We start from the raw sequence: 25,008 nt of genomic DNA, 5'->3' as shown, positions 1-25,008 counted from the left end.
TATATGTGTGAGTATGTATTTACATTCATATATCTATGCATGTATATATACACGTCTACACTTGGAATTCTTCAACCCTCATTCATCTAGAAACTTTCTAAAACAAGGTTATAAAGTGTTTTTATGAGAAATTATAGCGCAGTAAAGACCATACAGTGGAATCATAAGACACACTACATCATTTCTCCCTCTGTGTTGAGGGGAAAGGGCCTTTAACATTTTAATTTCTCACACTCATCTATGTCTATTTGTACTGCGGGGGGTTATGACATAAAATGCTCTTTTTCAAAACTGAAACAGGAGGTGGTTGGACAAGAGTGATGGGTCTTTATACTGTAGGTGTGGACCAATCCTCATGCAGTTAGAGGAAGTGTGTGTGTGCATGTGTGTGTGTGAGTTGAGTGAGTGAGTGAGTGAGTGAGTGAGGCTGGGGTGGCTGTAGTATTGGCTTGAAAGCCTGGACGCTTCGGCCAAATCTTTCTATGAATAAAAGACGAGCGCAGAGAAGACGATGAAGACAGAAAGACAGAGAGAGAGAGAGCGTAGAGTGAAAAGAGTGAGAAAGCCAGGGATAGACTATCAGGGACACGCTACGCGGGAGAGAGTAGTGTGTGTGCATGGGTGCCTAAGTGTGTATGTGTGTGTGTGACACCTGTGGGCCAGCTGCAGATCTCGGTGGTTGCGGGACACTTCCATGATGAGACCCATCTGCTGTTGGTGATTTCATTAATAATACAAGCTCTTTGTGCAGGGCACTCAATCTCGCTTGCACTCTCTCTCTCTTTCTCTCTTACACACACACTTATACATGCACACATATACTGTCCAGGGAGGAGAAGAGAGCCTTGGCCATCTCCACTCCCAGTAGTAGCATGAAGTAGAGCGCATTACAGCCGAGTTGTCAGCTGGTCCATATGTGGGAAAGCTCTCCGGGGGTTTACCTCTCCACATGTCAGCTGATGGATAGAGGCAAGAATGGAGGAGGAGAGGGAGGGGACGAGCTCACCTCTTCAAACTCCTACCATGATGAGAGCTCTGAGTGCTCAGAGAGGGGTTCCACTCCCTTGACTCCACTCACAGGCACTAAACAACACACACACACACACACACACACACACACACACACACACACACATGCACATACACGTGCACCCATACTATAACATATTCTGCAGACCAATCCACCCCACAAGCACTGTATTTATTTACAGAATAAATGTCACTGTGGTTTAGCTCTGGCACTGCTGCCATGTCTTTTGCTCTCCGATCTCACTTCCCTCAGCGAGACACTAAATATCAAACAGACTTCATGTATTTGAGTGGCAAATTTAACACTGCTCGTGGAGTACAGCAGTGACAGGATAAGGTAGAACAAGTGCTGCTCGTATGAGTGTGTGTGTTTTAATTATTTGCAATGTAAACTGGAGTTTATTGCAAGACAAGCCTGGGCCACACAATATTTGCACATACATGCTTTCATTTGCAGGGAGCTGCAGACGGGTGGAGTGCAGTTTAGCGCACAGCTGACTTCTTTTCCTCTTTTTTTTTCAGTTTGCCTTCATTGTGGCATTAACTTTTGTCAGTTTTTTGTAATACATTATCATTAAATGTAAGAGCATCCACACATACAGATGCAGAATTTAGGTTTTAGTAGTAATCCTTGGTTGTTTCGGTGGATGGTAATATTTTTATTCATTATTATTACAATGAGGATTCTGACTACACTGCTACTACTATGACTACTAGTACTTCTACTACTACTAATAAAATTGTATTAATTTAATTTAACTATTGCTACTTCTACTACAACTACTAAAACAACTACTTATTATAATTATAGTAATAAATTGTATTAATTTATCAAATAATTATAATATTAGTAGTTGTAGTAATATTTAGGAATATTTGTTTGAATGTTTTTAAGAAAGGAAAGTAGTTCATAATAAAATAAAGATATTAACATAGTCCTCATTCTTACATTAGTCCTTACTGATGCTGGACCTCAACAAGTGGGTCTAGGTGAGTGTGTGTGTGTGTGTGTGTGTGTGTGTGTGTGTGTGTGTGTGTGTGTGTGTGTGTGCCTCTGTCCCATAACTGTCTCCACTGTGAAATGAACCTACTGTCTCCCATCTGATTGACTTCCAGCTATTCTTAGCTGTGACAATTTGTAAAATTGACAAAGGATGTTATAACACAAGATGCTGGAGGGCAGAGACACAGCCGCCCGGGATGAAAACTCCAACACACACACACACACACACATACACAAGGACACCCACTTGTATGCATCCACCTCTGCCTCCTATGTGTGTCCTTGAATCTAGGTATCATTTGTTTGACCACCCTCTGTCTTTTCTCTCTCTCCCTCTTACCACGTATCATTTTTCTCTCCTTCTGGCACACCTCTGGATGCCAAACTGGGCCGACTGATTGATTGTGTGTGCGCATGTGTGTGTGTGTGTGCCCAAGAGACACTGTGATTACAGTTTATGTTGTGTGTCCTGCTGTGGCCCATGCTCACCCGCCCCCCCTCTCCCTGTCTAACTCTCTTTGTCTCTGTCTGTGTCTCTCTGTCACAGCGGCGGTGGCACATTGAGGGCACAGCGTTCTGGCTGGTCAACCTGACGGAGCCAGTGACTCGTGGTGTGGCATGGATTAACATGGCATGGAGGAGCTTAGGCCAGGGGAGGTCAGCTGGAGCCTGTCTGCATCAGGCACCATTACCGCGACACAGCACAGCAGACAGACACACTGACGCTGACTAGCTGTCCACATGTTTAATTCCAACGGATAAACAGCGCCCAGATTAGTTCGACCTCAAACCTTTCAGTTCAGTGGTAATAAAGCATTGCCTTTGTCTTTGGCGCCATGCAATAACATGAGCGTTAATGTTTTTTAGGGCCTTTTCCCACCGGAATTTTTGAGCCAAGGTTCATGTTTTTGTCACATTGTACACTGTACACAGTTATTTTTGGTTTCACACTGCAATTATGCCAGCACACTAAAAAACTTCACATGACCTGACATCATCATCTATGTATATTGTGTCTCCTTATACTTTACATTGATTGGTTTGTGGACGGACGTGTGTATGACATTTGTGTGTTGTCAATTTAGTGGGTATAAGCTTCTATTGCCATTTGAATTAAAGAAGAAAGATGAATGGACTGGTTCATTTTGTTGCCACCATAATAATATCATTATGGAATTACTACCAGCAGCACCAACTTCAAGTGCGCTCCCGTCCTCTCATATCCTCTTTCTCATCCTCTCCAAAAATACCTGGAAAGTGTCGGCATTTTTATGTTTTTTTTTTCCAGTTGACATTTGATAACACTGTCGAACCACTGTTCAAATAAAAACTCTGTTTCCTCCTTTCCCCATGTGCGCAGTTCATCTTTCCTTTTTCCAGTTCAGACCCACAGCCGAATTCCTGTGGTCCAAAAGTGTGAACCATCCAAAAAATATTTTCCCTCTAGAAACAAACCAAAACACGGTTCAGTTTGATCTACACCGAGAAGCACCATGGTTTGGTTATTTGGCCCAGACCGAGGTCCAGGAGAGGCTTCACACCTGTAATTTTGTTTTGGATCAAACTGAAAAGTCCGAATGTGTGAACCAAACAAGGTCAAAGTAAGCCCTTAACCATGGTACTCCCCATGACACACCCCACACATAAAACGACATTGCGAGCAGCACCAGCAACAAGTCAGAACACGTCCATTCATTCAAAATAAACTGTCTTCTGACTCTACTGTCAATATCAAATAAAGCAGAAATGCCAAAAGAAAACAACAAACTATTATTGCATCTATTGTTAAGGTTGATAGGATGCTATGAAATCATTTTATCAATTTTTTTCCCGTTAATTTCCAATAATGATACTTACTTACTGTTAGGTATCTGTTAAAAGCTTGTTAAAACAATGTAAAGCAAGACCAACACAGCAAAAGAATACACGATTAACTAGTGGACAAATCTGTGGCAAACCAAACACAACGACCGAGTCACTTGCAGTGTGACGACGCAGAAACTCCTACAATGTTAGTGGCTTGTTCTACCCATTAAAGGACCAAGCCAGTCCTATTTTGACTTCTTGTCAACAGTCATAATCATATCTGTCCGTCACAAACATCAGTTGTATAAACAGAACATGCTTTGGTGGCTCAAAAGTCAAGCGTAACTTACCCCAATTCACTCCCATTCAAAAACTGCTCTGAGAAATTCTGAAATTGCTATACAAAGGGACTTCCATCTCGTGAATACTTGGCCGGCACATACGTTCGCTACACATCTGCCATATTCACTTAAAATTTGCACATTAATGCCAGCTATGTTGTACATTCAAAGCTCCCACCCAGATAAACTAGCAACAGAGGAAGTGCTTCCTTGGCAGCGTTTCCAACTCCGGTGTAAGGAAGGTTGCCGTTGGTTGTCCCTAAAGTCGCTAGATGAAGTCATTTTGTCATTTGCATGCCAGGCTAATCAGCATATTTAACTAATATAGCTATATAGTATAAAAAAAAAACGTGAACAAACCCATCATTTGTGATCGCCATAATTAAGGTTACACTGCGTATGCGCTATTCATTTGCACGTTTGCAGCTCTGGCACCGTGAATGACAAGCTGTTCTCTGGACCGAGGCCATCGTAGTGACTCTGACCCACATAGGTGCGGTGGGACTGGGGAAGGAGACTCACGGTGGTCCCCTCTCAGAAGACCGGACTCTGGCTAGCATGAAGGGTTTGTGAAGTGTGGAACAGACTATTATGTGTTACCACCTCACATTGTCCCTAAACTGCATTAGTGTGTGAACCCAGATTTTCTCCCCGAGATCAGAAATAAGTCGCTAGATTTGTCACCGGTCGCTTTTGAAGAATTAAGTCGCCTAGGGGGCCTGGAAACTCGCTAAATCTAATAAAATAAAATCAGAATAAAATCAATTTAGCTAATGCATGTCCTGGTCAAGTCTCCACAAGATGTAAGTTTTCACATAGCAGTTTTTAATGATTTTTGAACATGAATGGGAGTGAACTGGGGTAAGTCAGCCTCGACTTCAAGACTACCAAAGCATATTCTGTAGACTTTTATACAACTGATATTTATGATGGACAGATACAATCAAAACCGCTGACAAGATGTAAAAACAGGAGCAGTATATGGTCCTTTAACTTAAACAGGGTCATTGTCTCCCAAAGCATGTTAGGAAAATGAGGATATATGCAATACTACCTCTGATATACACTGACATCTAGCCTATGCATGCTATCAAATACACACATACACATGAATAAAAGCATATTCATGAGTATGCATACACAGTAGATATAGTATACATAGAACAGCAAGAAACAACTCTCCAAATCTTTTCCCAGTGTGAATACAAATAAGCGCACAATGGATCAGCTGTCACTCAGAGCATTCTCCAGCACTGCGTCTAGCGTAATGCGCATGACATGGCACAAGCATCCTCGCACTCTTTCACTCTCTCTCTCTCTCTCTCTCTCACACACATGCACACAATCACACGTTACACATCACCCTCACACCTAAACATAGTACTGTAAAGGGTCCAATGGCACAGGACAAGTGACACTCCAGTGGTATTGACTGGTGTGATACAGCGACAGGGTAACACCAGGAAATCAATGGCAGGACTGAGAAAGACTCAAAGTCGTCTAAAGGACCGCGAGGCTGCATATCAGGGTCAAGGTCATATTCACAGCTGAGGTCAGAAAATGACAAAAGGCACACAAGATGAGAGAGAGAAATGCATGACATCAATAATGATAATGCAGTGTCATAAAAAGACAAATCAATTTCAGCTGATGTGGTTTCTGCTCCAGTAAACCCATGTAAACCCCAGTTTACCTGTTTATCTTTACCACATAAAAAATATTGTTACTGTCACGTGAACAATTTGCTTTTAGAAAGCAACTCGTCATTGTTGGTGATCACCAGCTAGAATATATGGCTTAATGACCTTTTAATCACAATTCATGCCTCATAACATGATTTAATTCCTTATAGAATGACTTTTTTTTTTTTTTTTTTACCAAAACAAAGCAAAAAAATGTATGAGTGTAGGATACATTGACTGTGTCTCTCAATTCCTTCATGTGACCATGTTCTCTTGTACACCACAAACAGGCCAAATGATTATCTTGGAAGCTTGACATTGCACACAATTAGAACACGCGGAAAAGGTGCAAATAATTGTGTTTTAATCCAGTTAATGCAAGTAAATCTAGTCAAGTCTTTGTTTTTTTCAGCACTCCAGAGTTTTTCTAGACACCTTCTGTTCATTTCTGAAGGAGATGACTAGTTTTCTGTTTATGCTCATAGCCTTTTGTCCCTGATCACATCCTTGTTAACAGGAGCAATTGTTCAATTCACTTCCTTTACCAACAGTCTTCCTTAAACACCGAAGAAGGCTGCAGCTCTTTGTTGTTGCCATGCATGCTGGGAATTTCTCTTCACAGGGCGACACCGAGTCCCCGACATGTTGTGTGCAAGGGATATTTTTAGTTGGTTAGTTACACTCATGCACAAGAAAGAAGGCTCCCGCTCATGCACACGCACACATGCACACACACTGCGCCTCTGCATCTTTTTTTGTGCACTTCTTTGTGTGCGTTTTGGTCAAAGGATCTTGCTTGGGACTAAACAGTCTGCTCATATGCATGAAGGCGCGGTGTTACCTAACATTTTATGTCATTATCTCTGTCTGCATTGTCTAGAAAAAGGCTGTACTCACAGGGAGGGGTCATGGACAAGATCTTTGAGATTGATGCCACTGCGGTCCTCTGCTAGGTTCCGAAAACAGCTGTCACTCACTGGAGGGAGAGAGAGAGAGAGGACGATATTAGTGTACTGTCACAAACTTCCTCAAATAATCACCGGAAATGTTCTCATAAAGGTCGGTCACTTGCAGACAAAGCCTTCAAAATCTCCTTCAATGTTCTTGCTGCCAAATGAGGTTAACTTTCATGTTAGCCATTACTTCAGCTGGTGGGCATCACCATTAAAAAAACAAAAAAATCTCATAACTGCATCCAGTTAAAAAAACAAAACACTCTACATTTGTGTCTATATTTGCTGCATTCACATGGTGTTGATGTTTGATTTCTCAAAGTGAGAAATCCTAAGCAAAAAATGAGCAGAAGGAATGAGAGGTAAACTGGTCTTTGGATCAACAACAAAACAAACAAAAAGAAATAAAGAAATAAAAACCAGAAATATTATTATTATTCTTATGGTGAGATGAGTAGAGATTCAGGCCATATGACTCTTGTCATGGTTCAAAACAAAGGTTACAGCAACTGAATTCATAATGACGCCGATCCATAACATCAGTTCATGTTAGCTTTACCTCATCCTATTAGCTTTATATTTTGCTCCACACAAGGTCAAATTATAAAATAATACTTTCTACAACTACACTATAATCATGTAATGCTGGCATTTCCTAGCAACTTTGCAGTCAAATACTGACATGGAGAAAAACGTGTTAGCACCGTGTTAACACAAATGATAAAGGCCAAAATTCGGACAAATACTAAGAATCAGACTTAGCTGGGTTGAAGGAAAAATACGCGGCTGAACGTGGCTTTCCTGCACATTTTACAGCCCCAAACGGCAGCAACAGGCCACATAATCATTTTGAGGACTTTCAATACTCAGAAATCATGTGGTGTGACGTGAGCAGACAGCACACTCCACAAAGCTAAATGTTTTGGCATATCTGGTGTAGCTCCGAGCCGAAGGGCCACTACCCAGTCGAGGCCCCTAAAAAACACAGGGGTAGGGCCAATTGAAGGGAATTGGGATTGGCCCTTATTGTGCAAAATGCAGACTTCCTACCACTGATCATACCAAAATAATAATACTAATAATTTGGGAAAATAGGGCTTTGACCGGGGGTGAATGGGACAACATTTGCTTTCTCCTGCTCCACTTTATGATTTAGGCTGATAAGACAATCATGTATTTTTACCTACAGCAATTTTAAGTGTCTTCTGCATCATGTTTCCCACCCAAAGTGCAGCACAAATCAAATACGGCCACCATATGAATAAAGCGACTATCTACACCTCCCCCCTCCACCACCTTTCTCCATCGTGCATACTTTCTGTTCACACTGAGCTGATGTGAAGCCACACCTTCGCCGTCTTCAACCTCTCCTTATGAAACCACCATGGCCCCCCGACTGCAGAGCAGGTGCGAGCCACATGAGTCATCGTCGCGATCACAGACGGATAGAGTGACGGATGGAGCGAGACAGGGAGGAAGACGAAGAGACCGAAGGAGGAAAAAAACGCAAAGGAAAGAAAAGAGAGAAAAAAAAAACAACAACGCGAAAGGAGACAGAGAAAGAGAGAGACGAGGAGGATGACGAGGGACAAGGTGTTTTGTGATCTGATGGGGCCAAATATGGACGGACATGCTCGCATCCAAAAATAGATGAGGCACTCGGGGAGGGGGGTTGGCAGCAGAGGTAGTGGGGATTTAATCCAAAAAAAAAAAAAAAAAAAAAAAATGTTGACGCTCTAGTTGTAGACAAGACTGGAAATGTCATGATGTTACTCCAATGAAGTGCCATGATCCATGAACGGGAGGAAGGGTGGAGGAGGAGAGGGGTGAAGCCAAAATGGTGTAAAAAAAAAAAAAATGTTAGAGGGAAGGAAGGCAGGGGGGAATAGAGGGAAAGATGAGCATGGAGGAGAGCAGAGAGAGAGAGGGATGAAGGGTGAGAAGAAGGGAGGGGGGATTGAGAGAGATGAGGGTGAGGAGAATAGAAGCGCAAGGCGGAGGCGATGGAAGGGAGGGGATGGGACGAAAGAAGGGGATGAAGGATGAGCAAGGGAAGGGTTTTTTTTTAAAGAGGGAGAGAGGGAGAGAGGGAGATGGGGGTGAGGAGAATAGGATTGCCGGCGGGGCAGTGCTGTGGAGACAGAGGTAAACACAGAGCGCAGGACGTTGCTCTGGGCTCGGGCAAATAAATGGGAGAGTGCTGACATTTGCACACCGAGCCAGCTGAGGAAGAGAACGCGAGCGACGAAGAGAGAGAGGAAGACTGAGGGAGGAGGGGAGGGGGGAGGTGAGAAGAAGAAGAGAGAGGTGGAGGGCACAGAGAAAAAAAAGGGGAGCAGGCACGTGGAATACACACTACCCTGGCTTAAGAGGGGCAATGCTGCATAAGTGCACGTATGTGTGTGTGTGTGTGTGTGAGAAGAGGGAACTTCCTTCAAGACTGCAGTATTCCTTACAAACACACACACACACACACACACACACACACACACACAGAGACACACACAGCCCTCCTCAGTCTTTCTCTCCCAGCTACCCCTTGATCTAAAAATAGCCGTTCCACTCTCCTACAAGAGGCAGCAACCATTCTGAACCAATCAACACGCTCTGTCAAAGGCATCGGCACCCACCACCCCTCTATATGTGTGTGTGTGCGTGTGTGTGTGTGTGTGTGTGCGTGTTTGCATACGTGTAACAAGGGGAACTCCTGACTACAGGTAAAAAAAAAAAAAAAAAAAAAAAATGCCCCCCACCTTCCTCCTCTCTCGCCGGTTTTGGTGAAGCAGTGGGAGAAATCACTTCTTCTAGAGAATGGAAAAGAAATAGGGAGAGGAAGAAAGGAAAAACGATAAAATAAAAAAAATAAAAAGGGGAGAGAAGGCACGAGAGTGTGAGAGTGAGAGAGAGAGAGAGAGAGAGAGAGAGGGAGAGGGAGATCTGGCTGCAGTTGAAACAGGCTTCAAAGGAATATTAATGTGATCCTGTGCAGGAGCTGAAGACGGGGGAAGAGAAGGGAGAGGAGAGAGAGGGAGAGTGAGGCAGGCAGCGAGGAGGGAGGGGAAATCAGTGCGCAAGTATTCATGACGCTGACCTCCGCCTCCCCCGATGCCTCCCTCGCTCCACCCATGCACCTTTCCCCAGGTAAATCTGCACTTTAAAGAGGACGGGACCTGCTAACACTCTTAAACTCGGCACCCGAGCCCGCTCTGCCCCCCTCCACCCGCCTGCCTGCGTGCATTGCATCATCTCCCGTCCCCTGTCCTGAAGCCTGCAATGGAGGAGCAGCCGGGGCTTTACTCCTCAGAGCAGACGCCGATTCGGTTTTGCTCCCTGACTGTCCGAGCGGTTTCGGTTAAGTCCCCGGGGCGGATCCCCGAGCGCCAGACCGGCGCCTCTCCGTCCCCCGAAGGTCACGGCGAGCAGACCACATCAGGAGGCTGCAGTGACCCCGTTCAACCCCAGAGGGCGCTATTCCCCACGGCACATACAGTAGGCAACAAGCTAAAGGTCAATCCTTCTACATGGCCGGACAAACACTAGGAGACAGACAGAAAGCTAAAACCAGGCAGACTGTTGTTGTTGTTGGAGCGGAGACAGGTGCAGAAGAATTGGCTTGGCACAGTTTCAATTCAAGCCAGTGAATTCGTTTTTTGTTTTTTTTCACATCCCCGATATTGAATGTAGCTGGAGATCTAAGTCTGTGCTTGTAGTCACACACACTTGCTTGGATGTGTCTCATTTGTTTCTAACCTGGCTGGGACCTTTTTTCAATCCCGTCTGTCTGCATCCCATCTGCCTCCATCCGCTTGTATTCGCCCGTGCTAAATTTAGTATCTTTGATGATATCTCACATGACGTATGTGTCATAAACCACATTGTAGACATCTTAGTAATTTCACAATTTTCACAATTTTCAATTTTATATCTACTCACAGGCTGGCATGGATGACTCTGTTGACTCCTATCATCTCATGTTTGCCTCCACCTGAGTGTGTACGTGCATGCATGTGTGTGTGTGCGCGTGTGTGTGCGTGCGTGCGTGCATGCGTGTGCAGAGTTCCTGCATGTCCCCAGGCTGTAGGAGTGGGAGGAGAGCAGGAGGCCTATGCTTTAGAAGCATTATGCAGGGCAGAACCACGCACACATGGGATCTGGATGTGTGTACACACCATCACACACACACACACACATGCACACACACTTAAGGGGTTAATCACTGAGCCACAACAGATCAGGGGAGACCAGGACACGAGGGAGGAGATGAAGAGATGACAGAAGAGAGGGGAAGAAAGCAACTGAGAAGAGTGGGGAAAAAATTCAATATATAGAGCGTAAAAGAATGGAAAGAGTGTAACAAGGGACTATTGCCTAATAGGGGAGAAAAGAGGAAGAGAGACTGAGAAAAGTAGACATAGCGAAAAGATACAAACGATTATGAAGCTCTGTCTCAGGCTTCCTCGCTCTTGTCTGGAGGTGATGTGCTGATCACAGTGCAGAACCAGCGGCCATGTCTGTAAAGCAGCTCGCTGGCTAGGTGCTGTCTGGCTGCGGTACAGGTAGCAGGTTTAGCCAGCCGAGCACAGCCTGCAATCACGGACGCAAACCTTTCACCTTCCGTTGCAACTCTCCTCTTTGAATCCCAAATGGGTCACTTGGGAATGGGAAAAAAAAATGAGAAATTTGATGGGTGGTTTTGTGAATGAACATGCCTGTATCTAACAGCGTGGGCGAGCCTGAGGTGCGAGTACAGTGAACATAAAAGAAAGGTCATTACATCACAGCAACACCTTTTCAAATTTGCACTGATGCCACTAATATTGAAGTCAAAGGAACAGGTATAGACACGACCACCATAAACCACTATACCTACGGTGCATGCTGTTTGAAATGTGAAAGGCAAAGATTAATCTATACAGCAAAACACACTTTACATATGCATGCTCCTGTGCAGGTTGCTGTGTAAAGCCTAACACAAAGCTCTACCCGACAGTAGGCATAACATGTTACCCTTAGCCACATGTCAAAATAAATTTGCGTAAACCATATAGCAATTACCAACAATTCCCCAGGGTGCATGTTAAACTCGCTGACAAGTGGAGGGGTAGCAAACCCATTCACCATGTCAATTACGCCAGAAGTTCCCAAATTTGGCACCAATTTGGGCTCATGCTAGGGATGGGCGATACCACACTTTTAGGATTCGATACGATACCGATACTTTTTCTTGCATTTTCAGCGATACCGATACTGATACTGATACTGATAATTTCTTACTGACAATTGTTTTCATTCAAAATATTATTACATTTAAGACAAATTACATGACAAATACAGACCATTTATACCATATTTATTATGGTCAATTCATAATAAAACTAAAATTAAAATAAATAACATAAATATGAATAAGTTTAATATGAACAAAAATTTGCACATTTTCACTTTTCTTGTCAAAAAAAGAAAAAAAGACCGATCTGCCATTATTTTCTGTGTGTTCCTCCGGTTCCCGCATTCGAACCACTCTTGCTGGCTGTGCTGTCGGGCCGTCACGTGACACGGGCCAGCTCAATATGCCGCCAGGCACAGGGGTGTCTCGGCACATAGAAAGTGAAGTAAGCTATCTAAAACAGCTGAAAGTTATGCATGCACCCCCAATTCTTATTTGTTAGTATTGATATTTGTTTAAGGAAATTGATGTCAAATGAGTAGTGTGTGAGTATCGATATATCGATACCACAGGATCGATACGCCCATCCCTAGCTCATGCACTGGGCAGCGACCTCCTTATATATGTTCATTGCTCGTCACTAAGCATGTTATTAAGGAGAGATATGGGGAGTTAGGAGGTGTAGCTAAAAGGATTGTGGTCGAAAAGTTACCTGGCTGGGTGAATACTCTACGACAACTCAACACTGATCTCAAAACTGATGCGTTCACAGATCCCTGTCAACTCCACGTGCTGTCCAGCAGCTTTCTGTCTGTAGCTAAGATGCACTCCAGTGAGGAGAAATGGGTTAGACCGCCCCGTCAGAATAAGCTGCAGTTGTATGTTCTCCTGCAACTGACAACTAGGCCTGATTAGGTCTGTCACAACTGTTCATGAGTGTCCGACTGCAATCAGTTGAGCATTGTTGTTACATTCTGCAATCTTATGTTTTCATCCTGTCGATGGGGGATGATTTGTTGGTAGGTCACTGTACTTTTGCACATTTATCCATTCATAGTCTTGGGTTAGTCGCCTCTTGACTTGTGCCTCATTAAACCTTTCCCTGCTGCAAGAACAGGAGCTTCACCGGAAGTGCTCTGTTCCAAAAGAAATGTATTAGATATAGACCAGAAAACAACTCAGTTTTGGGCAGCGAAACAAAGATGAATCATTTTGAAGGATGAACATCATACGTTTATTTTGGTTTCACTTTCAGAGGCTTCAGCGAGCTGGTTTCCAAAATGGCAGAACTGTTTTCTGCCGTGGCACTGCCACCGTATCACCCCATTCACTAAAAATGCGATCAGAGCGCCACGGCGTCATGATCTGGTCCCACATGAACCCTCACCCTAACATTTTAAGGTGTCAGAGGACAGAGTTGATCGGTGATCGGCTGTACTGTTTTTCTATGTTCTACATACAGGCTAGGGGAGAGGCTGTCTGTCTGTCTGTCTGTGTATGTCAAACCCTAACCCTAACCCAGCTAGCCAACAGTGCAGGTGCTGTCTCTGATGTGATATTATGAATCCCAATACAGCTCAAGGAAAGACACGCCCACAAGCGCTGCAATTGGTCAGAAAATTCAGTGTACCTATTGTCCGATTGCTAAAACAACCTTAATATGATGAATGAGATGAAAGCCCTCATCTAATCATACCCCTAATGTTAAACATGTGGGTGTATCTTGCCTCGAACTTCATAATTAGGCATCGGTAATACAGGTAGTTAGGTAAGCAATCAGACTCGGTGCTGTCAGTGTGTGATACAGGCCGTTAGGTTAGCTAGCAAGCTGTCCGTGATAGTACAGTAGTTAGATTAGCTAGCAGGCTATGTGCTGTCTGTCTATCAGAAGGGATTCATAAACCGCTACTATGTTCCATTCAATCATTTCCAGGACATAAAGCAGTCAGCACTCATTATCTCCCTGGGATCCCACGCTAATGGGGTTTCCCTTATAGCAGGTCCTTACACACACAGCTGACGTGCACAGTGTGCCTGGCTATGCAGTTATACACAAATGTCACTCAACAAACATGCATGCGCTCACACTCTCCTAAAAGGTAGCAATGCATGAATACACACACACACACACACACAAACACACCCACACACCCTGGGACATCTCGCGTTGGATCAGCAATTTGACACAACTTGTGCTACAAATCACAGTGCTAGACAGTGCTCCCACCGTAGCTAGTGCCAATGTCTGCTTTCAGTCCAATTATGACAGTGCTTATCTATCATTATGGCACTGTAGCCTGCTGCTCTTAAAAAGAGGCACACAGAAGTCTAACTGTCTTGAATGTTTTGGATATTATGTGGGGCTCTATTAAACAAATTAATGCCCATTTCCCTAAAATCACCAGCTATGCATTAGTATGTTTCAAAAAGCTTTGCCACTTGGAACTGTAAATCATCCTCAGCAAACAGTGAGCAATTTATGCTGTACAAAAATTGATCAATACATCATTAAATGAGCGAGGAAATTTGCAAATCAACCAGTTGGGGGAATAGCAGAGTCTCTGTGCCTTTGTCTGAGCAGCCCACTTGGCATCTTCATTGTTTCTTGTTCTTTATCAGCTAATAGCTGTGCCAATGGCCGTCCAGCCCTGGAGAAACTACTATGGAGGTCAAACACTGGATTGGGCTGACATCTGCTGGTGGGAGGAACAACACCTCTGCACACCAATAAGCCTCGACCAAAGTGACATCACCACCTCCTGTCTCCCATTTTACTGGCTTGTTCTGTGTCAAATGGAAACACTGGGCCCCAGGCCTGGGATTAAATGGGCTTAATGATGAATAGAGGTATGGATCCGCCTCCAGATTGTAATGGGGTGGGGTAGACATCTGACTAGGGGGCTTTCGGTGCTACAACCCCCTCCCAGCCAGGAGTAGAGCAGAAGAGAGGATAGGAGAAAAGCAGTGGTGCACAAATACCAGCGTCTTAATTCCATGGCAGGGTAAATTTCCAAATTAATAAAGGCTTCACGGTGCTGGGTAAAATATAGTAACAGCAATAACAGCAGATAACCTAATCTAATATAAGCCCACCGTATCTTAGCAACCTTGTTAATTCTGAGAGGAGCAGTGGGGTAAGCAGCAGGAGCACAGCATCCATCATCAAAGACACACCCAGCAGCAACACACACACACACACACACACACACACACACACACCAATTACTCACAAGCTCTCAAACCCACAACACCATGCACACGCACATGCTATCTTACCATCAGCCACTATCTCAATCACACTGTGATGCAGATGAATGCATACACATGTGCAGAGCTACACACACACATACATACACTCAGATCCTCAGGCTTACTGTAAGCAGCCGGGAGAATGGAGGGGGTGTGGAGCGGAACAATGGGATCCTAATCGTCGGGCTGCATTTCAAAGCCTCTCCCCTCTACAACACTGTTTCTAGATAAGATTTGAAAACACTATTTATATCCGGGGGGAAAGGAGCCAACCAGCGGCTTGATTTTTCATTTATTTGAAGTCAGATCTAAATTGGGGTGGAGTTACATAATACAAGGAGTGCGACACTCCACCTGCTACTGCCGAGCCAGCCAGTAAAGAACGTCACGGAAGAAGCAGCCCAAAAAATGCACTGGGCCCACGCTAATGCTGCAGCTAATAATTACGCTATCGGCTTAATAACCATCGCTTCCTACTCCAAAGGAGCCCGGCTCATCCGTGTGGGTACAGCAGTGGGCCGATCCGCATCTCAAATCCAAACCTACTCCAGCGTAGCCAGGCCAAAATCCGGTGTCCAAGCTGAGCCAAGGACAAAACAACACAGCACCACATGGCCCAGTCCCCCCACGCACCAGATGTGCAGAGAAAGAAAGAGAGGGAGAGAGAGACAGCTCTGTTCTTCACAGCTGTGTCCCAGGCAGGCAGAGCCCATCCCTGGCCCTGTCTCCCCCTCTCTTCCCCCTCTTTCTGCCTCCATTCCTCCTTCCCTGGAGAAGCAGCTCCATCCCGGACTAGGCGAAGGAGGAGGATAGGGGCTAGGGTGGAGGTGTGGAGGGGGGTGGGCTGCAAAGAGCCTAAAGCCCAGGCAGGCAACCCTGACAGGATTAAGAGACCAATTCACACTGGAGGAGAGGAGGGGGAACCAAGGGAGGGGAGAGAGGGGAGTCGAAGTGGGAATACTCCGAAAGCAGAGAAAAGAGAGCAGGGTAGGAGAGAGTAGCAAGGTAGCTCAGGCGAAATGACTGAAAGAGGGAGGCTGAGAGGGGGGAGGGACATCCGGAGGAATCAAGAGGGAGGGCAGGAGAGTGAGAAAGAGGATGGACAGGGGAGGCAGAAGGGTGGAAGACGAGAGGGCGGAGAGAGGTGAGAAGAGAGCAAGAAAGGAATGCAGTGCAGTCAGAGCACCCTGGAGAGCAAACCCAGCCAGAGAGTGTTCAGCTAAGATCTGAGCACCATCCTCTCTCTCATACAGGAGCCTTTCAGGTAGGCTGCTTTCAGAGTACTGTGCTAACAACGCTGGTCTGTGTCTTTAGCATCCCAATTTTTTTTCTGTGCCTATGCAGTCTGTTGACAGTGCAGACACCCCAGACAGAAAAAGCCGACATGACTAACATCATGACAAAAATGGAAAATAGATATGGATCACTGGTTAGGATGGAGCTCTACGAGTGGAGAAGCAGTAGTACTCAGTTTAGAAGACCCAGTGTAAAGGCTAGTCACAGAAATGTAGAAATACAACCTGTCACAAAGACAGGTTAAAGGACCATACCACCCATATTTTGACTTCTTGTCAACAGTTTGTGATTGTGTCTGTCTGTCACAAGGTGCATAAATGTGTATGGTATGGTATGTACGGTTATTTATTTATTTATTTATTTATTATATGTTCCTAATTATCTTCTTTGTTTGTCTTTGTCTTTTGTGATGTAACTGTTTTTGTTGAAAAGCAATAAAAAGTGAATTGATAAAAAAAAAAAAATGTGTACGGTATGGTTTACTAGCTTAGAAGTCAAGTTATGTTCAAAAAATGTGTAAAACTGCTCCGAGCGTGCAGCAAGGGCAGCGCCACTTCAGACAATGCAGCTGCCCATCCAGATGAATAGTTGAATACATTCTGTGAACAAATCAGTACAGATTCCAATGGAAAAATCTCACATTTTGGTGCAAATTGCAAATTGCAAATTGCAAATTGCAAAAAAAAAAAAAAAAAAACAGAAGGTGAACGTGAACAGGTTCATTTTTGGGACTGTGAACTTAGTTCAAAACTGAAGCTTGGGAACTATGAACGTGACCTAGTTTATTCTAATGTTCTGAACTTTGAGCTAGTTCCTGTGAGGTGTGAACTTAAACAACATTGCTTAACAGAGCACCTGGGAGTGAATAAGTAGGTCCAAAACCTTCTCTGAGATTTGAACATGCAACATATTTGGTATTAAAGTACAAAATTCTGAGCACTTGCAATAGAATAAAACAGCAATTTATGTGCCAGCCATGCACAAGAAGGGATTACCTATGTGTAGCAACTCTCAAGTTTCACGAGTCATGTTTTTTGAACATGAATGTGTGTGAACTGGGAGAAGTTAGCAATGACTTGTGGTCCTGCCTTGAAGTGCGTCAGAAGCTATTCTAGGCATTTTAGTTCTTTGGTCTGAAATACTGGGTAACCAGCTGACCAAATCTAATTTTGTTACATTAAAATGCAAATATTCAAGTGTTGCTTTTTATATCATCAGCAAACTGAAGAGCATAGACTGTGCATTCCTTATTCTTCTCCACTCATTAAATCGGCACTTTAAGGCACTTATGCAACCAATATTTGTGATGGACAGATACAATCACGACTGTGGACACAGAGTCAAAATAGGACCGTATGGTCCATTAAGACACACCCACACACACACAAACATATGCACTGAGCCACAGACCCCTGATAAGCCTTAGGGTATACACTGGGGTAATGTTGCTACATCACAGTGTGTATGTGACAAAGAAAATTACAGAGAGAGAGAGGAAGAGAGAGAGAGAGAGACAGAGAGAGAGAGAGAGAGAGAGAGAGAGAGAGATAATGCTGACCCTCAGCGTTCACCCCAGCTCCAGAGGCCCACTCCTCCTGTCAGTCTCCACTGAAATAAATAAAACATGAGAGAGGCAGGGCCCCAATGCCAGGGCACTTAGTCAGCACCCTGGCACCATCGACCAACCAGCAGCACACACACACACGCCATAATCACAAAACACACCCGCACACAATCAACAAGCAATCACCCTGTAACACAAATTCAAATGTGACGTTTTCACTTCTGCAGGATATGGGGGGAAAAAAAAAAAAAAACAACTTCTCCTCCTTAATGCACTCCATGTATAAAAATTATCCTCCACCCGCTTTTACTAATCTACCCCAGTCAAGCCCACTCTCAGTCACTTCTCACACTCTGTATAGCACTCACCTGAACCTTTCTTTTTCATCCAAATATCAGTGAAAAGCCCGAGATTGCAGCACCCTACTGCCTGCAGCTCTCCACAAAGGCCTCTCTTATTGATGTTTTATTAACACAGCCATAAATATTGAAAAGACACTTACTAATGAAGCCACGGAGAAAAGTTGCAGAGACAATTTACAGCGCAAGCGAACATGGGGACCTTGAATGTGGCACCCCCTTCTCTCCGCTATTTTTTCCTTCATCTCCCCTCCCATGCCAAGACCAGAAAGGTCCTTCCACGTCCTTTGAAACACCCCCCCCCAACAAGCTTCCCCTCGACATTTCCCACCTTTCTTGCTCGCTGTGTCTTTTCCCTCTTCACCGAGATCAATTGATTGGAGGGGTTTGACGATCCACCACACCCCTTGTGAATATTAATCATAAATCAGAGGCTTTAACTATAATGAGGCCTGTTTCTAATGACAACAGGCATGATGAATGTGTCTGTGCCTCCGCGTGGTATTATCATATAGCCCGAGAGGAATGTGTGTGGGTGTGTGTGTGTGTGTGTGTGTGTGTGTGTGTGTGAGCAAGAGAGAGAGAGAGAGAGAGAGAGGATTGAGGGGGAGAGTGAGGTATCACAGCTCTTTCCCCGTGTAGCATGACATTTCGATGGCGGAGGGCCCATGGCTAGTCAGCTCTCCCTGGCATTTCCAACAGCTGTTTACACACACACACACACACACACACACACATACACTCTCTCTCTCTCTCTAAGTGTGCAGTGTGTTTGTGTGTGTCTCTGGGCACATGAGTGTGTAACATGTATATGCAATGCATGACTGAAGCCATTTATCTAGGCTTGGCTTCCTTAAAAAGCCATACTTGATGTCATTCAGAGTAGTTGTGGGACTGAAAAAACCACAGAGGTACCATTTAACTTTAGCAGTGAACGGTGCAGCTAAATGGACGGGTGGGTGATGAATTTCAAAGAATAAAGGATTACATGGGCACTGACTATGTGCTGCCCTGTTACCTCTCCATGCATAGCTTAGTTGTCTGGCTCTAATGATGCTACAGCAGTTTTCACTATGGATCCACATGGGCCATCTGGGTATTTGCAAAATATAGATAACATGCCGGCAATTACAAAATTATTCATTTTCACCAGCTTATAGTCGGCTGCCAGTGTGGAAAGCCAGATATGTAGAAGTCGACATGCTAATATTGTGACAAGCGGACAAAAAAAAAACCCCATCAAAACAAATGAGCATGCACCCCACTAGCACATTGTTTCCCATTTTCTTCCCCCACTTAGCTCCGTCTCTCTGTGTGTATCTGTGGCTGCTCCATTAGCGAGCCCAGGTACCGTTCTCTTGCAAGGAGCTGAAACAGGCTTTGAGAGCAGCTCTATTGATTTCAATAGAAATGTGCTTACACTGGCATCAATATAGCTGCACATTTCTGATACCTCCCCTGTTAGAAGCTTCCCTCCTCTCTCCCCTTCTTTCTCCACATCCCTCCCCCCCTCCAACAGCTTTTTCCCCCTCCTCCATCCTCCTAGGCTGCTGATGCAGGGAAACCCAGGTCTGCACCAGCAACACTGCGATTTAGCTACACAGTCCGGTTTGAATCCTCAGACAAAGCTTGAAGAAACTGAGAAAGGAACTCTCTGAGCTCATTCAACATGACTGAAGACGGGAGGGTTGGAGATGGGATGGGCTATGGGCTACCATTACCAAAGGGGCTCTTCATCTGCTGGCTTTTATGGCTAGTAGTGAAATGCATGCGTTGAGGCCTAATCAGATCAGGTATTGATTGGTCCTCATAGAGGAGTCTTAATGTGCTCTCTTCTCCTCTGTGATCATGCAGAGGGAGGGGGAAGGGCGGATGAGGGAGGGATAAGGAGAAGTCAAAGGTTGTGGTCGGGCATCGAGGTCAAGGTTAGGCTAGCAGATGGCCACTGAAGATCAATGGCAGGTCTCCAATCAGAACTAAAGGTCAAACTCACACAGATAAGGGGAAGCATTCTGGTTGCAAACATCTCTCAGGAGATGCAACTGTCAGGGCAATTCCTAAAGCGGGAGACACAGCCTCATAGTAAGTGACACATTGTTCACTAAGTGGAAAGTTAATCTAAACTGCATCTCTGCAGTATTTGGACAAGAGAGAGAAGGGTCCCCATGTGGCGAAGATGGCAGCCTCATCATCGTCTGGTCCACCGGCTGCCCTTCCCGTGACCAGCCCCCACTCCCTGCCCACAAATCCCATTTCATGCCAGCCACGCTTCTGAAAAGGCAAAACAAAAGCCTGATCAGCACAGCTGCGGCTTTAGCGCATTGTGCCGACAATCATCGTGAAATCAGTGGAACAAAGCAAAGCGGAACTCTGCAGCACCCGAAACTATGCAGCAGCACACGACTGTAGGAAACATTATGCTAATGGATGTGAGGGGGGAACTTCCTGTTCCGGCACGCTGAAGGTCAGCAATGATACCCTCTTTAAGCAGACATGGAAGAATAGGTTTTTCAACATTTCAAACATTACCATCACGTCAAAAGAGTTGATTGCCGTGTTAAAAGCATACAGTAAAAATATCACGCTTGTTCACATACATCCAGAAGAAAATTTTGTTACACATCATTTAGTGCTTTACACCTCACAATATGCAACATGGCATTTCTGCTTTATAGGAGAGTCACAGCAGAGAGAGACAGGAAAGGCAGGGGAGCATGCAGCACAGGGCCTGAGGTCAGACTTGAACCCAGGACACTGTGATCAGGACTCAGCCTTGGTGCATGGTATGCACTCTTATCCGGTGAGCCACCAGGGCGCCCGACATGCCATTTTCAAAAAAATGCACAGAGTGTGGGTTTGCTGAGAGAAGAAATAGCCTGGCAGTTGGCGGGAGGATTTCTAGTTGCACCACGATAATGTTTACAGAGAAGGATGAACCTAAAGCAGCAGAAAGACAGAGGAAATGAACTCCTATGGATTAAAAATACAACCAACAGTCTCCACATGCTGCCAATGCTTGTTGATGTGTTTGTTAATGCGTGAGTGGGTGGGTGGTAATGTGTGTGTGTGTGTGTGTGTGTACCACTTGACTCCCCTTATTTCCCAGGATACAGAGTTTCACATGCCCACACACACACACACACACACACACACACACACACACACACACACACACACACACACACACACACACACAGGGAGTGCCCTGGGCCCAGCTGTACTAATGAAGCAGCCTGTAAGCAGCTACCTTCATTACATTCAATCCTCTGGACAGTGTCAGCAATTACATTGCAGCTTCCCACTGTCACAACACACACACACACACACACACACACACACACACAGATAGAGAGAGAGTAGGAAATCTGTCCTTCTTCTCAAGGCTAGCTGCGGCTGATGTCAGGAGGAGTTCCTGCACTTCTGCTGCCTCTTCTTCATCTTCTTCGTCTTCTTCTTCAGTGATGGGTGTTGGCTCAGGCTTCACCGTTTAAAACCCAAACCTCCGGACAAATCTAACTCAGGCCCACCATCAGCACCACACCACCACAGACTCTGTGACGTCTCTCTCTCGCCTCCTGCCTGGGTTCTCCACACGCCCCATATGGGGAGGAAGTGGAGACTGGAGGAAGAGAAGAAGACGTCACCAAGTCTATGCTGTTTTTTTCACCTGCCATATTTCACACATCTCTTCACATATCCCACTGAGACACTTGTACATGTACATGTCGAAGTGGGGGGGCAGCCACGATTGTCCCTGGAGGAGGTAGTATATTCATTGTTTTGCTCATGGATTGCTTTGACTGGGATGCTGTGTGGGAATTGAACCTGTGACCTTCTGGTTATTTGTGGGATGTCCTTTCTAATCACAAGGGGCTGAATTCACAAAACAGTCTCACATGGATGAAAAAATAACAGGGATTTTCTTATTTAGCGTTATTCAGTCAGACACACATCAAGGAATTAACCTTATATTGCAAATTAAATTAAATTCATACAGTTATATATGGTGGACAGACTATGCTTTTTGAGGGCGCCTCTTAAGGAATCATTGAGCATGAGTGTTAATCCCCCCCGCATAGTGAATCATAACAATCAACGCATAGCAGGAGGCACAGTAAAAACCATAGCTAGCTAACATGATCCAACGCATTTAAATTGGCAGGGGGATGCTGAGGTGGTTGAAGGATTGCACGACTGGCACACGGCACGAGAACAGCAGCGTAATGACAAAAACCGAGAGCTCCTAAAGGCCGCTTTGAACACTTGCATGAAGGTTATTGGTTGACTATCCTGCTGGGCTGATCAGCTCATGAGCCGCATGAGGATGCCGATGATCAATTGATAGCCGATCAGCTTTGAGACTTGCGTGACCTCAGTTCTCTCTCAGAGGTAACACGACTCTCCATTTCTTGAGCACTATCGTCATCATCCACCAACATTTCAAAAGATGTAAAAGGGAAATGCAAAGTGCAGTGACGCAAAGTGAAAATATCCCACCTGTTGGAACTAAAATAGCTATGGCTCTTGATAGTGCTGCAACAATATGTTAGCAAACGTTTTCACAGTTAACATTGCTGTAGAACTCACTTCCTAAAAACTTGCATTTTGCAGGCTTGGACAGCGATGTGATGCAATAAATTTGCAGTCTGATATCTGAAACCAAGTTTTCTACTACCTGATAGCATATTGACAATCTTGCTTCTTTTAATTAATGAAATTTTTAATTGTTTTCTGGCCGCAGTGACAGTAAATGTAATGTTTATGAGCCATAAATAATTCAGGCCCTATTTTGAGAAATTTCTAAGAAAAATTCTAAGGAGAAGATATTTGTAAGAAATGCTAAGAAAATATCAAGGGGTTGCGGAGGAGTTGTCATGTTACAGGAATATTCCAATGTTTTGGGCGAAATACCCTTTTTCCAATATACCCAGACTGAGACAATTAAGGTGCTCAATACTATTTTCGCCTCTGGATGCCCAGTGGTTCAGTTCCTTTGGGTAGCATTTTGTGTTAGCTTAGCATAAAGACTTGAAGTCTATGGGAGTTGTTAGCCCGGGTCTGTCATCGTGAAAAAATAAACCTTGCAGCAACTCAGAGGCTGTCTTATTTACACAAAGTATCATGTGTAGTTGAAATGCATGTTGTTTTAGGAAAAGTTAATTTGTGCCAGATCTTCCTATACCTTCAGCAGTGCTGATCACTGTGATAGGTGGAAGGATAAATGTATTAAGCAGTTATAGTTCCACCATTTAACTTCAAATGCACAATACACCGTGTAAGCAAGCCAGAGCTGCTGTAAGGTTTATTTTCTCACTTTGACAGAGATAGATAGACTTCAAGTCTTTATGCTAAGCTAACACAACATGTTTCCAATAGGAGCCGACCCACTGGACATACAGAGGTGAAAATGGTATCAAACACGTTGTCTCAGTGTGAAAAGGGTATTTAGCCCAAAGCGTTAGAGTGTACTTTACTATAGCCTGTATCTGAAGAATACATTTGTGAGCCTGGGCTGAGGCCAATTTGCAGCCACAAGGACAGAGAGAAGAAATGAGGAAGAAGTGGGTGCGAGGAAGAGGAAGAACAGGAAAATGAGCGGGAAACTCGCTGGTTCAAGCATGCATGGTCATAACTGCGCTGAGATTGGAAAACCGGCTGTCGTGTTCCTCGTTGAGCATAAATGATGCAAAAGGGTAACAAAGCTGGCGAGCCATGTCAAGTTGTGTCAATCAAATCTACCGTGTGTGTGTGTGTGTATGTGCAAGTCTGTGGGGGGGTCTATTAACATTTGATTCCCATGTGCCAGGATGTGAGAGGGTTTTGTGGTCGCGGGCGGCGAGACATGGGAAAGGCATGACGCTGAATAATGGAGGAGGAGAATGGGAGAACACCTTGACCGCGCACACCGGGCTGGGGTCGGCCATCAAACACACCTTGTTAGGGAGAAGCTGCCCTCCTCCATTATTCACACGTACATGCTCCCCTCTTACCACTCACTGTGCCAGGGAGGTGGAAGGAGGCGAGCACTGACAGACAGCAAAAGTAAAAAAAAAAAAAAATAAATAAATAAAATAAATAAATAAATGAGGTGGACCGACAAAGAGAGAGGTGAGGAGACAGGGACAAAAATAGCAAGTGAGAAAAAGGGAGATGGTATGAGATAAAATGTGATATATGAGTGGGAAAGAGAGAGGGAACACGTTATATTTATCTCTCATGTGCCAAGTGTCCCACTACTCATCAAACATGACTTCACATCATTGGTGTGGAATTGATTAGTGAAAATGATGTAAATATAAATGTGTGAGCATGCCAACGCCTGGTATAATTACTGTCAATAATCTGAATTAAGTATGCAGTTGCAGCGCTCATTCGTTAGCAACGGTAAACACTTCAGGAAATAGCTATTTATTTCACTTAAGAATTCAACCAAAAACACTTAAGCATCACTGAATGAAATCACTATTAACAGAATCCTTTTTAGACACAGACAGCACTGTTTCTCTTTTGTTGGGAAGAAAAAAAAATCTCTCTCCAATGTGTCACCTTTGTATTTGGT

General features: G+C 44.5%; 1 protein-coding gene across 2 annotated transcripts in view; it reads right to left on the bottom strand.

Annotated features, from left to right (window-relative positions):
- gphnb (gephyrin b) overlaps positions 1-25,008 on the bottom strand; it is a 100,099-nt gene that overhangs the window by 60,844 nt on the left and 14,247 nt on the right. For both annotated transcript variants that reach the window (XM_030047652.1, XM_030047653.1), the window contains exon 2: positions 6,759-6,837. In XM_030047652.1, the coding sequence (XP_029903512.1) occupies positions 6,759-6,837 (79 nt within the window). The remainder of the gene's footprint in view (positions 1-6,758; positions 6,838-25,008) is intronic.

Source organism: Myripristis murdjan, chromosome 24, assembly GCF_902150065.1.
Source record: "Myripristis murdjan chromosome 24, fMyrMur1.1, whole genome shotgun sequence".
Lineage (NCBI taxonomy): Eukaryota > Metazoa > Chordata > Actinopteri > Holocentriformes > Holocentridae > Myripristis > Myripristis murdjan.
This window is presented reverse-complemented; position numbering and strand designations above follow the sequence as displayed.